Source organism: Varanus komodoensis, unplaced genomic scaffold (genome assembly GCF_004798865.1).
Source record: "Varanus komodoensis strain SLA01 unplaced genomic scaffold, ASM479886v1 scaffold13_3, whole genome shotgun sequence".
Lineage (NCBI taxonomy): Eukaryota > Metazoa > Chordata > Lepidosauria > Squamata > Varanidae > Varanus > Varanus komodoensis.
Window position 1 is genome coordinate 6,750,663 of NW_025335409.1, and position 15,298 is coordinate 6,765,960.

The 15,298-nt window shown below is 43.9% G+C and overlaps 1 protein-coding gene across 4 annotated transcripts in view; it reads right to left on the reverse strand.

The window, feature by feature from the left end:
• The window catches only part of TRMU (tRNA mitochondrial 2-thiouridylase), a 16,634-nt gene extending 1,680 nt beyond the window's left edge, over window positions 1-14,954 (reverse strand). The window contains exons 1-10 of one of the 4 annotated variants that reach the window (XM_044423475.1): window positions 14,714-14,954; window positions 13,501-13,666; window positions 11,455-11,561; window positions 10,042-10,164; window positions 8,673-8,845; window positions 6,841-6,894; window positions 6,665-6,731; window positions 3,683-3,783; window positions 2,257-2,401; window positions 2,012-2,094 (exon numbers count right to left, since the gene is read on the reverse strand). In XM_044423475.1, the coding sequence (XP_044279410.1) occupies window positions 2,012-2,094; window positions 2,257-2,401; window positions 3,683-3,783; window positions 6,665-6,731; window positions 6,841-6,894; window positions 8,673-8,845; window positions 10,042-10,164; window positions 11,455-11,561; window positions 13,501-13,666; window positions 14,714-14,801 (1,107 nt within the window). In that variant the 5' untranslated portion in view covers window positions 14,802-14,954. Of the gene's footprint in view, window positions 1-2,011; window positions 2,095-2,256; window positions 2,402-3,682; window positions 3,784-6,664; window positions 6,732-6,840; window positions 6,895-8,672; window positions 8,846-10,041; window positions 10,165-11,454; window positions 11,562-13,436; window positions 13,667-14,122; window positions 14,647-14,713 lie in introns of those variants that run through there. The other 3 variants (XM_044423476.1, XM_044423478.1, XM_044423477.1) reach the window with 3 other exon arrangements.
• Between the last annotated feature and the right edge of the window lie 344 nt (window positions 14,955-15,298).

Sequence of the window (15,298 nt, forward strand, 5' to 3'; positions counted from 1 at the left end):
AATTAAAATAAGTTTTAAATAAAAAGGTCTTAGCCTGGCACCGAAAAGCAAATAACGACGGCACCAGGCGGACCTCCCTGGGGAGCGCATTCCATAAATGGGGTGCCACCGCCGAGAAAGCCCTCCTCCGAGTACCTACCCTCCTAATTTCCTTCACGGAGGGTTCCCGGAGAAGGGCATCTGCTGCTGACCTCAAAGGGCAGGAGGGCATATATGGGAGTAAGCGTTCCTTTAAGTATCCAGGTCCCAAGCCATTTAGGGCTTTATAGGTCATAACCAACACCTTGAATTGGGCCCGGACTTCAATCGGGAGCCAGTGGAGCTGACGGAGAACTGGGGTTATATGAGAACAACGCCCAGTCCCCGTCAGCAACCTGGCAGCTCTGTTCTGCACCAATTGAAGTATCCGGACCGTCTTCAAGGGTAGCCCCACGTAGAGCGCGTTACAGAAATCTAATCGGGAAGTTACCAGCGTGTGTGTCACTGTCGCCAGGCAGTCATTCTCTAGGAAGAGACGCAGCTGATGGATCAGCCGAAGCTGAAGGAAGGCGCTCCTCGCCACCGCCGTCACCTGGGCTTCCAGAGACAGCTCCGGGTCGAGGAGCACTCCTAAGCTGCGAACTCCTAAGCTGCGAATTTGCATACATTTCTGGTGAAAAGCAAAACTTTTCACATTTCCACCATTGAAAATCCAGCTTGCGGTTTTCAGTGGAGGTGATTCAGACAGCCAAGACTTGAAAGGTATGCCTGCCTCTGAGGAGGTGGAGGAGGAGGAGGAGGAGATGCTGCACCACTTCAAGAGGACTTGTGCCCAAAGACTGCAGTCCTCTGCCTGGCTACCTGCACATCTCTTTCAAGAGTCCATCGCGATTTCCATGGAGAACTGGGCTGGAGTTAAACACCACCCTGGCAGAGCCTACAGCTTCACAAGAACTCTACTTTCCTCTTAGTTACAAGCACCATTATGCCACTTTCTACACTGCCATTCCTTCTGCCATTTCTACTGGAAATGGGAATTCATTCAAAGGTCTAAATGCTGGAACAGATAGTACCAACAAAACGGATGTATCCTCCTCCCCTGCAAGCCCTCCCCCCGCAACCCTTAAATCGGATCCAGAAGATCAGGGCATCCTCTGCAGCAGATTTGGAGGCGGCACATGGAGGGCTGCAGGGGGCAGGAGGGCAAGGAAAAGCCTGTCATGCTGGACTGAACCAACGCACCACCATTCTAGTGAAAATATTTGAAAATATGCACCCTTTCAAAGCTCTTCAAGTACCCAGAATATGAATATTGAGGAGTGTTGGCTCATTTTGCCTAGGCACTGCCTATTTTAATTGGCATCTGCTCCCCAGAATGAAACACAGAGGTCTATTGCTATTTGGAACCCTGGAGAAGCCAGGCATACAAAACACGTGCTCTGGAATCAAGCTGCACCCACCCCCAGTATGTGCGTCACCTGCACCGAATTGGGTAAGCAGGCGTTCAGGGGGTGTGCGTCCATATAAGACAGCAACCCTTCAAAAACAGCTGAGGGCTGCCCCCATCACTAGCAGTCACTAGCAGCCTGACTTCCTCTCAGTGCTTCCAAAATCTCACTGACAGAATCAGCTGGGCATCATTTCAAATTCAAGCGATGCTTATGATGAACCCCAGTTTATCTCAGGTCAAGTTTAGAACTTCAGAGTTCACAACAACAAGAGTTCAAAATGTGGGTTCTGCTGATATTTCCTACTCTTACTAAAACTGATGAGTAAATCGATAGAATTATGATCAATTAATAAGCCTCAATTGCATAATTATAAATGATTAATAAATTAAATGTTGAGAAACCAAAATAGAACCAGCAAATAATTTCAAATATACTTTGAAAACAAAATCTGCTCAACATTTTTGTATACCAGATAAGTACATGCTTAAGGCTGCCATCTTAAGCAGTGTGATCAGGGTTCAAGTCCTGGCACACCTCCAGATTGTAAGTTATGTACAAGATGAAGCAACCATATCACATACCTGCCCAGGCGTAAGAGCCTTTGTTGGCTTGGCCATTGTTACCCATACCGTCCCGTCCTGATTTAGAGTTAATGTACACGGCACTAAAAACAAAACAAAACAGTTTTAGCAGCTGGGTTACCTTCTCATCCAAATCAGGTCACTGGTCTATGTTCACTCTTTCTGAGAAACACAAAATAGCTTTACCATAGAAGAATTACACTACCAAAAATTTAAAACAGCAAAATTTTAAAAAGTCTGGTCACCTAGTGCCATCTGGTGGTAGAAGCGGAAATTACATTCCATCATTTTGTCCCGAATCAGCTCTGCCGGGGGCTCCTCCGCAATCCAGTGCACTCTGTTTGTCCGCAGGAGATTTCTGTGAAGTGCAGGGTGATCTGCAGAGGGTGCCTTAAGGTGGACACAACAACTTTAATGTACAGTGTAGCATAGCAGATCATTAAAAAATTAAAACAGAGGGAAAAGTGAACTGGTTTAACTTGGGGGTGGGGGAGGTGTGGTCCTTGGGATGCTGCAGCTCTCAGAATCACTCACAATTGGTTAGGGGGGATGGCAGTTGCGGTCCCACAATGTACGGTGGCCACACATTCTCCAACAATCAAACTTGACATCTCCAGTGAGTAAATCATTGCTAAGGCAGTTTTCTCCATCTTTCCATCCTCCCCTCGAGCATGTCTACTGGGTGTCCCTATCTTTGCTTTCCAGAGGAGGGGCAAGTCTCAGTTAAGCAAGCTAAATCACACCAGCCCCGCTGGGTAAATAGGAAAACTGGAGCAATGCGGTTGGCCTTGACCCCAAACCTGAGTTGCACCTTCTATGCCTACCAGTGTCACCATCAGGGCTGTGGAGCCAGAGCAGGAAGCAATTCTTGGGTGACTGAGTCAGAGTTGGAGTCTGTAAAAATGTACCAACTCCAACTCCTCGTACATTTCAATTGTAATATAAATAATATGTTAACATTACCTATTTCACAAATAACAATTTAAGTGACTTATTTTTTCAGGTTACATTTTCGGGATATGTTTTAATTTCATACATTAATGAAAGCGGCACCCCATGAAAAAATTTGCAATGGCAAAAAAGTGCCAACCAAGTTGGCTGTTTTTGAAAACTTTACAACAGATGGGAAATATTGTGTGTGTCAATGTAGTGTACAAGAAGATGATTGTGAAAAAGCCTTCTAGATTGTGAGAAATGCCTTCTAGGTGGAGGTCTTTCAATCAATATGGGAAATAAATGATTAGTATGGGCCCCTTTCCTTGCCACAGTTTTCCTTTCCGCATGAGTTAGGGCTACTGCAATTAAGATTAATTATAGTTAAATGTTATGCCCGGGCTGGACAAACATTGTTTAGAACAGATGCAATAAAATATTTGGATAAGGCTAATCTATATTAGTTCTAGGGTGGAGTTCAGTGGCTTTGGAATAAGAAAACTGCATGGCAATTTCTTTCCATGCTTACCACTTACTAAGCTATTCAATGCCAACAGTGTGTTCCATTTTCTGTTAATCAAATGCTGGTTTTAACTAAATGTAATCAAATTTCTTGACACCAGCGTACTTAACAGCTTTTGTTTCTCTTTTGGAGGCAAAAGCCAACAATCTAAGAGCAGTAATAACGACACTTTTTTTGGCAGGAACCACAAGCACTGGAAGCAAAAGCAAACTTACCACAAAGACATCTCCAGAGGCTGTATTTTTATCAACAACAAAACAAGCATATCTGAGGCCTGCTATCCGGGCTCTCTGGCCAACCGTATACAAGAAACAACCTAAAAAGTAATAGTAGGTTTTAAATAAACGCATTGTTAATACAGCTTAAGCCTTTTATTCCACCAGAAATCGCCATCTTCCATTTGTCTCCTCTCAAAAGAGAACAGCATTCTTAAGATGAAAGCATTGTTTCTGAGTTTCTGAATAAGGAACTTACCATGGTTAATAAGGATCTTATCCATCCATTCATTTTTTTAATGACAAACAGTCAAGCCTTTGTCACTACCTGTGGAAGATATTAAATCTCCTTTTCTTAAAAGCAAAGCTGACAACTGTCTGCCACACCAGCTCCTAATGGCAGCCCCTAAATGCGCCTTTACACATTGCATGGCCTAAGCTAATCTTGCCTGGCCTGCTGCCCTCCAGAGGCATCAGGCTACAAGTCCCCATCCCCTCCGGCCCCCACAGCTGGGGAAGGCTGAGCTCGGATGTGGAGCAAGCTCTTCTCCAGGTCTTCAAAATACAACTCATCAAGAGCAGCAGCTGAATATGAAACAGTACATAAGCAGCAACCCAAGTGTCAGGGCTGCTTGGAGCCTCTTTTGTGAAAGGGCTGTAATTTTCTGAGGATTTTGCTATCTTTCAAGCGGGAAAAGAAGTCCACGGTTACTGTGAAGGTAATTCCAACCACATGGCAACATTTCTTAAGAAGAAATCTGTCGATGTTTTGACTCGGAGTGTAAAATCTGAATCTGCTAAGACCACCAGTGTGTAGGCCTTGTCAACTTAAGTAAGATGGTAGTGAGTATATTGCAGCAATCCGTGTGTCTTTGTTGCATTCTCCTACAGAATGGCTCTGAGGGATCACATGGAAACATATTCTAAAGAGGCTTTGCCCAACCTAGCACCCCTGACTCCCAGACACACCCCCCGCCCCCAGCCAGCTATTCCCCCGGACATCTGGAAGCACATCAGGCTGGGGAAGGCTACACTGCAGCCTCTGATGGAACTAACCTTCCAAACAGAAAAGAAATCCACCTTCAGTAGGTCTTATTAGTATGCTAGCAGATTTCCTATTAAGACTTAACTGCTAAGAAGGGGAGAGATCCAACTCATACTGATAAGCTATATTTAGTGTGAGGCTGAGCAGAAAGCAGGTATGAATCTACTGGTAGATCTGTTTGATTCACAGCAGATAAGCTGGATTTCTGACTCCACCAGATTAACAGCAGCAGCAACCTCCTCACTGCCAGCCTAAATTATACACTGCTGAATTGAAGAGATCCTGAGAAAACAGCAGTAGATTTGTGTGTAGAAGGGCTGCGATCCCTTCAGTCCTGGTCCTCAAAACTATTTTTCTGTGTTCAGAATTCTTGAATTCTAAAAGCAAGGGGGCATATTAATTTTGTTTTCTTTTTCACTTTAGAGTAAGCACAGGGCTCCCAATTCAGAGGAAGACTCTGGTGTGCAGGGTGGTGATAACTTTAACCCTTTCCCTTCACTGCAGTCCTGACCATACATGTGCTTGAACTAATCATTAACCGGCGATATACATTGCAAGCACAGGGCCCCAGTCCTAATTGGAACTGCCGCAGGAAAGGAGAGAGGGTTAAAACTCCCTCTCATCCACATCAAAGTCCCAAATCCAGACTGTGAGCCCCGTGCTTACTCAAGAGTAAAGCAGACAGAGCTGCTAGCCAAGTCTTCAACGTAACGGGTGCAGCATCTGAGTTTACGTCTCTCACACCAGGCACTGGTGACTGGATCTTGCCATTCTGGTAAAAAGCAAAGTAGATTTCACAAGCCTGAAGTCTTCCTGCTCCTGGCTTTAAGGAAGCTGCTTAAAGCAGCTTCCTTAAAGCCACCTAATAAGTTCAAAGCAGAGGTGAGCTCTACAGATGAAACACCTGGTTCATAGCTTATACTCTTAACTGTTGTAATGCATCAAAGTCTACAGGTGTGAGCAATTTAGGATAGCAGCCAAACCTATAGATCAAATTATATGTAGTGGCAATGCCAATAAACATGTTAATGTTAAGGTCACATGTTTGATTTTTCTTAAGTCTTAGATCCCAAAACAGCACCGTGTTTTGCCATTGAACAGAGAGGGCACTGCTTCCTGATAAAGATGTGGCCACTCTTGCAAACTGGATGGAGACTACTGGGAGTTGCTGGACTTCTTCTCTGCCTAAACATGCATAGCATTGCACCCTGAATCACAGCAGACTGCCTGACCAGAGACCCCCTACCCGAAAGAGCAGGTGCCGTTCCCCAGATCTATGTGGAATCTGGCCCAGAGCCTTCACGGAGTCAACAAGAAAGGCATAGCAACGCTAGCCAGTGCAATCTCCCCGCTTCAGCCAAGCTCCAAACTGCTGAAGGCCAACCTCCAGCAGAGCTCTTGTTACACTCCCGCTCTTTCTGCAAACCATTCTCCTTTTACATGTCTGGTCTAATTTCCAGCATTAACAGATTCCTCCCTTAAGCATGTTTATGTTTACACTGCTTTAACATTTACTTTTAAAAGGATTAAAGGATCAAAATTCTGTTAACTTCAGAAAGTCCCATTTCCCAAGAACGTATTAAGCTAATAAAACAGGAACAGAATGCAGCAGTATAACTGCTTGCTACCTAATTTGAGGTATTTATTTCCAGATAATTTTGACAGGGATACCAGCATTCTGCAGGGTTTGGGACTCAGTGATGACGCTAAGCCAGTGGGAGATGGGACAATGCCGGAAAGGCAGAACCTGCAGCTGCCGGTCATGAAGCCGGCTTCCTGTTCAAGAGATACCAGGTCAGAGGTCTAGAAAACATCAACACATGGAAATCTGTACACTCCACGGCATGATATATATATATTTAAACCCCAAAGCACTGCCCATTTTTCCAAACACAAGCGATGCTTGACATTAGATGAATGACAAAACCTGTGCTCACCCTTGTGTGTTCCAATGACCTGGCCGTCTTCGATGGAAACAAAGTTACCTGGGCGTGGCTCCAAATACTGCAAGAAAAATGAATGTTTTTTAAACAGATCCATTATTTCATATGTATTTATAGATCACTCCTCCATGCAGAGTACTTGTAAATGTTACGGATCTGCGATTACTCACTTCAAGGAGGAACTTCTCAAAATTCCTTTTTCCGATGAAACAGATGCCCATGCTCTAAAATAAAACAAATGAATAAAATCATCATTTTAAAGAGATGGATATTTTGAAACTCTTGGTTAATGACACAGAATATGCTAGGAGCAAAAGAAAATGTAAGGCAAAAGCAACATCCTTTCATGAAGTACAAAGTACAAATTCTCCAGTCACCACCCCACTCCCACCCCAGAATATCCCTTTTTCTCTCTCTGAAGTCAACCGAGAGGCATCCAGTGCAGTTCTTTCCAACGGAGCTTCAAGGCTGTCGGGTCTTCGACCTCCTTTCAAATGCTGGAGTGCTCTCTCAGACCTCAGAGAGTTTTCTGAGCAATCCTGTGGTCTCTGGAATGCCCCCCTGGGGACCCTTAGTGCCCCCTCACTAATACAAGTAGTGCCACCAAGAAGAAAATAAAATGCCGTCTGGCTCCCATGAAAAAGAGCTGTTAAGGGGAGACGTTTCTTATATGTCTGCTATGGAAGATGGATTAATTAATTCCTTGCAGAATACTACAACTCCAAAATAGCTTGACAGTTCATTATATTTAGAAAGCAGTGACACAAAACCATGGCTGCTCTTATCACATTAATGGATTCACCCCTGAAACACTCCTCCACAAATTCTTTTATCAACTTCTGAGATGATTCACGTTCCTTACAATCAGGAAAAGTGCAATCAGGAAGGGCCGTTATTGGTCACCAATTCATCCAATGGCAAGAAGTTCAGAAAATATCCTTTTCCTGTTTGATTCTATCTTGCAACAGCTTCTTAGACACAGATTCAGTAGTTTGGCGGACCATTTAGTTTCAGATTGCTGACACATGTGACCCTGCTTCTACAAAGTGGTAGCATTAAAATTCTAATCATATCAGTGTCCCTAGAGGCTTGGTTTACATATTATTCTTCAATGTGTGGCTGGAAATGATGAAGGGTGTGTATACAGATGTACACACACATGCACACAGTTAAGGAACCGCTTCCGGCATGAACACAATACTGAACACTGAAGAATCTCAACTACAAGTGACTCACACAAACTGTTTCACAGGTCGGGGCCATGCAATCATTTTCAAACAAAATGTTCCTCTAGAGATAAATGAAGAACTATATTCAGGTGTTCTCCATATAGAAATAGGAAAGTACAAGAATTTTGTTCATGGTCACAAATCATACAAACATCTCCTGTTCACAATCCTAAATGCAAAACAGAATGTGATTCTCAGGTTTTTGCAATTTTCTAAACATGAGTTTGCAAATACATACAGTTATGCACACAAGGACAAATCCCTCCCAACAAAGCTGCATTGACATGTTTTAAGGAAAATGCACGTTTCCAAATAAGGAAAAAATAGTTTTTCAATTAGGTATTTTTCCCTACTTAGAAATGCACATTTTCCTGATCAGAAAGAAAACTAATAGGAATACATATTTAGGAACACAAACAAGGCAAAATAAAACTTTGGGGAACAATTCTAAGACCCTGAAAACACTGCAAGTTCACCCGGCCCTATGCAGAAGGTAAAACAGGTCAGACGAGGCTTACAAGCTCTACCCCCAATACCGAATCAAGCAGTGGCTGGCCCCTCTCGATGCAGGCTTTTCTGCTGCAATCATACATGGCAATGCTCACAGAACTTCTATGGAGAACTGAAGCGGGATAGTATTTTAAATGAAAAGCACAGAGCTCAGAATTTCTACTGCTTCACTCCGTGGCATCATGGTGGCACAAAAGCCATTGAGTGAGTACTGCTTGCCACAGTGAGCGCTTCCATGAATGGGACAGTAGGTGTTACCATGCCTCTTTTTTCTGCAGTACGTGGTGAAGGTGATGCTCTGCAGCAATCTTCTTCACAAATTCTTTTGTTAAATCTCCTAGAGGAAAAATAGTTCTCCGCAAGGCATCTTGAGATATCTGGCTGAGAAAGAATGTCTGGTCTTTGAAGTGATCAACTCCCTGCAGAAGTTTTACAGCTGTGAAGTGGGAAGGAAGAGTGATAAAAATGCCTTGCATTAAAACTTTAATTATTACGGATTTCAAATGTTACAGGAAAATATCCAATTGCATTACGAACAAAAATATGCATAATTTAAGCTATTAGAATGCCATATGAACTATTCTACAGTCAACATTCAAGAATTTTCAGCTAGAACTGCAATCTTTAGTCATTTTATTTATATCCAGCCTTTCTTCCTTTCAAGAAATTCAAGGCAACTTGAATTTTCCTCCTGCTCTCAATCTTATCCCCACAACAGCAACCCTGTGAGGTAGGTTGAGCTGAGAGTCTATGATTGGCCCAAAGTCACCCAGTTGGCTCCAAAGCTAAGTGGGGACCAAAACCTAGATCTCACAAGTCTCAGACCAGCACACTACACCACACTGGCTCTCAACTGGTGTGTTGACCAACCACAGTAAATATTCAGAACACAAATGTTAACTTTGGAGGAACACCCTTGGAATGCAATACACCTGCAACAAAATTTCATTATGAATTTTCCATAGCAAGATGGGTGCAGAACCAGCATCTCATGAGTCAGATGCTGCCTGTAGCATCTTCCTATCTGGCTTGCAGCCTTGCCCACAGCAGCTAGCCTTTTCAGGGACCAAAAAAAGCTTCTTTCGGTACCGATGAAAGTCAGTTTTAGAAGCCTAGGCTGTTTTTGTGATACTTTGGGCTGGAGGTTGGCAGTAGCTTGTCACCCAAGCTTCTCATTGTTACGTTTTCCACATTCATCCTAACTTTCACTTTAAAATGAAAGTTTAAACACTGAAAGTTAAAGGTGAAGAGGTGCTCCATTTGCTTCAGGAATTTGTCACTACAAAGCAACATGGCAAAACCATCTGCCATATATAAAAAAGCTAGGGCAAGGTGCAAGCAAGCCATCTTTGACTTAGGTGAAACTTGATGGCAAACAATCTGGCCCCAATGTCTTTTACAGTTGGCAGGACAACACAATAGCTTCTCCAAATGAAGGAAGATTAATTATCTCTTTGGCTTCCTCTTCCTAATTATAATATCTAAATATATTTTAGGAGCTTTTTTTACAGAGTATACAAACCACCTTTTATGGAGGAAAGGTCAAGATTATATAGGCTTCTCTGCCCACATCTCAAACAACTAAGTTATATTTTAAATGTGAGACCTAGTTTTAGGCGGTGTGCTACTTACCATTTCTTACTTCAAATCTATTTCTGAAGAGCCCTTGTGGTCTCTGTATGTACTTTTGCTGAAATACCTCATTATCTTCCAGGGATGTCCTTGCGTAGTGCCCGGTGGCAATGGCATCCGCTCCTGGTGCATGCATGCACACACAAATGTACATTAGTATACATTCTAAAGAAATATACTTAGAAAATGTTATCTCCTAAGGAAAGGGCTCGATATATCACATAACCTTCTTTGCTACCATGACACACCTACAGCACAACCATGTATATCCAGACAAGACAGAGGTCCTGTTGGTTGGCGGATAGGGCTTCGGGGAAGGTGAACTGAACCTAGTCCTGAATGGGGTTGCACTCCCTCTTAGGGACAAGGTCTGCAGCTTGGGAGTGCTCCTCGACCCAGAGCTTTCACTGGAAGCTCCGGTGACAGCAGTGGCGAGGAGCGCTTTCTTTCAGCTTCGGCTGATCCATCAGCTGCACCCCTACCTGGAGAACGACTGCCTGGTGACAGTGACACACGCGCTGTTGACTTCCCGCCTTGACTTCAGTAACGCGCTTTACGTGGGGCTTCCCTTGAAGACGGTCCGGATACTTCAATTGGTTCAGAATAGAGCTGCCAGGCTGCTGACGGGGACTGGGCGTTATGCTCACATGACTCCAGTTCTCCGTCAGCTTCACTGGCTTCCCATTGAAGTCCAGGCCCAATTCAAGGTGTTGGTGATGACCTATAAAGCCCTAAACGGCTTGGGTCCTGGTTACCTGAGGGAGCGCTTACGTCCATATGTGCCCGCCTGCCCCTTAAGATCAGCGGGAGAGGCCCTTCTCCAGGAACCCTCCGTGAAGGATATTAGGAGGGCAAGTACTCCGAGGAGGGCTTTCTCTGCAGTGGTGCCCAATCTATGGAATGCGCTCCCCAGAGAGGTCTGCCTGGCGCCGTCGTTATTTGTTTTTCGGCGCCTGGCGAAGACCTTTTTATTCAAACGTTATTTTAATTGTTAACATTATTTATTTATTTTATTCTTTGGCCAGGGCGACTTAATTTATACTGTTAAATTATATTGTTTTATAGGATGTTATTTATTTATGTTTGTGAGCCGCCCCGAGGCTTCGGTGAATGGGGTGGCATAGAAGTTCCCTAAATAAATAAATAAATAAATAAATAAAGTCCCCTCAGAAAGAAGTCCACTGACTTCAGTGTCACTTAACGCTCCAAAGTGAGTACATACAGGATCGCAGCTGCAATGCCTGAAAGCCAAGAGACCAGTCTTAAAGCCCTGAGCGATTCTTCACAGAACCCAAGGGAAATGCAAGCGGAAATGTGCATTACTTTCATACCCATTTGTTCCTCATCTTAATTTTTCAAATAGATTTCAGTTGCTTTAGCAGTTCTTTAAAAAATACATTGAAAATCACTTACCAAGGTTGTTCACAGCATATTGTAGGAAATAATTGAATTTGATGTATTTATTACATAAAATATCAGGATTAGGGGTCCTTCCCAGTTCATATTCCTTTAACAAGTAACTGTAAAAAAATAGAATGGTTATCACAATTTGGAAATTCACTGCCAGATCAGATGAGGTTTAAACTCAAATCCTACCCATGTGGCCTCAGTTACAATCCTAAATATTTTGCTATAAAGCCATCTCCAAAGCCCTTCAGAAAGCTGTCCAGGACATTTCAGCTAAGGACAATTAATCTGTCTCCTTTATCCCAGATACTGTTATACAACAGACCTCTGAATCTATGAAAACATCGGACACCTAGTTTCCTCAAAGCAATTTTACAAAGTTTCAGAAAACAATATGCTTTCTGACTGATAGACTTCCATGGTACTATAAACTAGAGATGGGGACTCTTTCAGGCAAAGGCCAAATCAATTTGGAGAATTTCTTGGGCAACTGTATTCTAATAGTAGGTTGGACCAAAGGCAAAGAAGGTGGAGCCAAAGACTGAGAGGAGTATTTTTTTTAAAAAGCGACTAACATATCATAGCTTACTGCTATAATCTGTTCATATCTAAGGTATTTTGACCTTTTAGAATGATGAGAAATTTCACAAAAGCCATGAAACTAGTAAATCAGCACAGGTTGGAGATGGGCCGTATGGAAAGGGGATGTGGGCATAGTCATTTTGGGAACCATGGAGGGCCAGATTTGCCCTTGGACCTGAGAAAAGTATGTGAAAGAGGAACTTATGTTTGTTTACAGTAGTCACTGTGGACATTGTGAAAACTTGCAGAGGAATTAAACATATTATTTTTTCTCAAAGTCCAGGGCTTTTTTTGTCATAGAACACACCAGAACGGTGTTCCAGCACCATTTTTTGACGGATTTTTCCACATGAATTTGAATCACCCTGTCGGGCGTAGCAGGTCGGCGGCAAAATCATTAAAATGGTGCATGCGGGCAGCTTGTGTGGCCGCGCTGGTTGTGATGGCACTGCTTGGCTTGTGACGCTGCTCAGCTTGTGATTGGTTGTGTGGTCGCGCACTGAGTGCTTACTGTGGGCGGCGACCATTATGTTTCATTACAGTGACTGACTACGTGCAAAAGGTAAACAATTTCTTTATTTTAAAAAAAGTTGGTGAATTGAAAATCTATTTTTAATTTTTAGTGTAAAAGTGTGACCCCAAATTTAAAAATGGAAAACATTACAAATTTTCAACCACCGGTCCTGCCAATAAAAAGGCCAGAATATTAAGAACTGAATATATAATATTTTTAATAAAAGATTAACAAGATGTGAGTTTCGGCACCTTTTTTTCTCAAAAAAAGCACTGTCAAAGTCAAATATAAACATTGGAAATTTTGAAGGGGGAAATGGGAAAACTTGTGGATCCTTTTTGGTTCTACAATGATCAATTATGTTATGGGAATTAAATTACAGAAAAAATAAGTTATAGAAACTTTTTGTCAACTGGTCCCAGAAAATGCTCTTGAGAGATCATATTGTAGAACTCCTCTAAGCAGGATAAGCACCAGGCAAACCCAAGTATACCACATTGATTTCCATGATGACTGTAAGGTGAGCAGGACATATAATAAAATGAAACATTGTTCCTTCCCACTTCATACCACTTCCGAGCCTAAAAAGAACCTTCCTTTTTGGTGACCACAAAGGTGATGGTCTCTGTTTGCTGCTAAAGTGGTAGAGGAGCATCTCACAATTCTGTAGGGATTCTAAAGTTCTCCCTAGCACACACAAACTAATCTGCTCTCAAAACATGGGCAGCTGGAACATCTATACAGTATGAGGAGCTGAATGGGGAAGAGAAGCATGTGTGCAGAAACGCTTTTGCAGATCTAAAGAGATAATCCAATGCATATTGAGTCAAAAAGAAATTTCTACAGAAGACGTTAGGCTTTTTAAGTCTAAACATTATGAACAGAATCACACCTTTTTAGGATCCCAGCCTCCTGTCCACAGTTGTGCAAAGCTTTCTGATTAAGGACACTCCTACCTAAACACATCATTCCAGTATTCTTTCACATAGGAAACCTGATGAAAAGGAATGTCGAGGATCCGACAAACTCTATAAGCATCTTCACACTCTCTGTCAGCAGAGCAAACTCCCTCTTCATCCACAAGATCCCAGTTCTTCATAAACACGCCAGTCACGTCATATCCTTGGAAGGGGGGAAAAAAACGGGATATACATGTAATAAATAAAATGCTACAGGGAACAAAGGATAATGGAAAGATAGTGGAAAGATAAGGGGACAGGGCAGGCTATGGAAGGCTATAAATGGAAAAACAAGGAGGCAACATTGGACATCTACTGGGGATTTGGACCATACTGTTGGCCTCATCCCTAATGTCCATGCTTCGCTGGGGGCATCTGAAGTGAAGAGAGCTTACGAAGAACGCTTACTAAGGAGTAAACCCCATTTAAAATGCTGGGACATACTTCAGGGGACGTGCAAACTGAGAGAGAATGAAGGGCTGGCAAAGAAAAGATGTGGAATCTCGCGTTAGCCACTAGCAGCAGTGCATTCTGACAAAACTACAATTCCCAGAGTACAACGCGACAACCCAATCACCAGCTGAAGGGGGTGTAAGGCTGCAAATCTGAATAGGCTTACTTAGGAACGAGGATCTGGGAAGTGAGAACGCCTTACATTCCATTAAATACGTACAAACCCTCACCTCTTTTAGATAAAAAAAGGAGAGGTACAAGAAAAGATGAACATAGAGAAGTTAGTTTGAGATCTACTGGCAAATCTCTAGTGATTGGCACTAGATCGGCAAAGCTGCAAGAAAAGGACTTTCTCCTGCCTGTCCTAAATGAGAGCACTGAAATAAGGAAAGTTTGGGGTGACCACGAAGGACCGTCAGCTCCATTCACTTTCGGCCCGCAAAATATCCCTGGGGAGCAGAATGCCATAATTTCTGTGATCTTGTGTCTTTTGCACCAGGTTGCGATTGGGAGATCTCGGCGATCTACTAAATGCATCCAAAGCAGATCTCGCAAGCTCGACTTCCTGCAGCCCCTGTGCAGTGACGCGCGCTCCGCGGTTAGGGCTCCAGAGCAACCACGGCACCTCTTCCTTCGCGTGTAGGAAAATAGTTCCGGGTACCGAAGGCGCCGGAGTGTCGCAGGAAGCATTCGGGGAAGCGAGGAGAGGGCTCCTGGCCACCGGTGAAGGCCGTCCTGGGCTCCACGGTTCACCCACCTCTCCTGCGCAGCAAGAGTGCGGCCACCGCGCTGTCCACCCCGCCGGAGAGGGCGCAGACCACGTGCCGGCGAGCGGCGCCCAGCATCTTCCCTGGTCCCTTCTTCTCGGCCGGCGCTGCGGCTCTTCGCCCGCGGCCCGCTGCGGGAAGGAGCGGGGCCTCCTCCGGCCGGAGCTGAGATCATAAAAGGGGTAGAAGCGACACGTTGCCTGCCTCCTTGCAGACCGGGGCCGAGCAACTGAGCCGCAACCTTTCCGGGCCTGGTACCCGCCCCGAACTGTTGGACTTCATTTCCCATCAGCCCTGGGTAGCACGGCCAATGGTCAGGAATGCGGGGAATAGTAGTCTGAAACTTCTGGAGGGCGCCTGTTTGAGGGACGCTGTGCGGACACCTGGAGCATTTAATCGGTCTTGTATTCCCGATATGATCCCTGATAAGTGACTTGGATTACAATTCCTAGCATGCTGGGAATGTGACATGAGGTATTCGCTGGTACCACCAAGTTGGGGGAAGGCAGGCCCATTGATCGCAGTGGGAGTTATGCTCGGGGAAGGACTCGTAGGATCCTTGAACATTAGTTTTG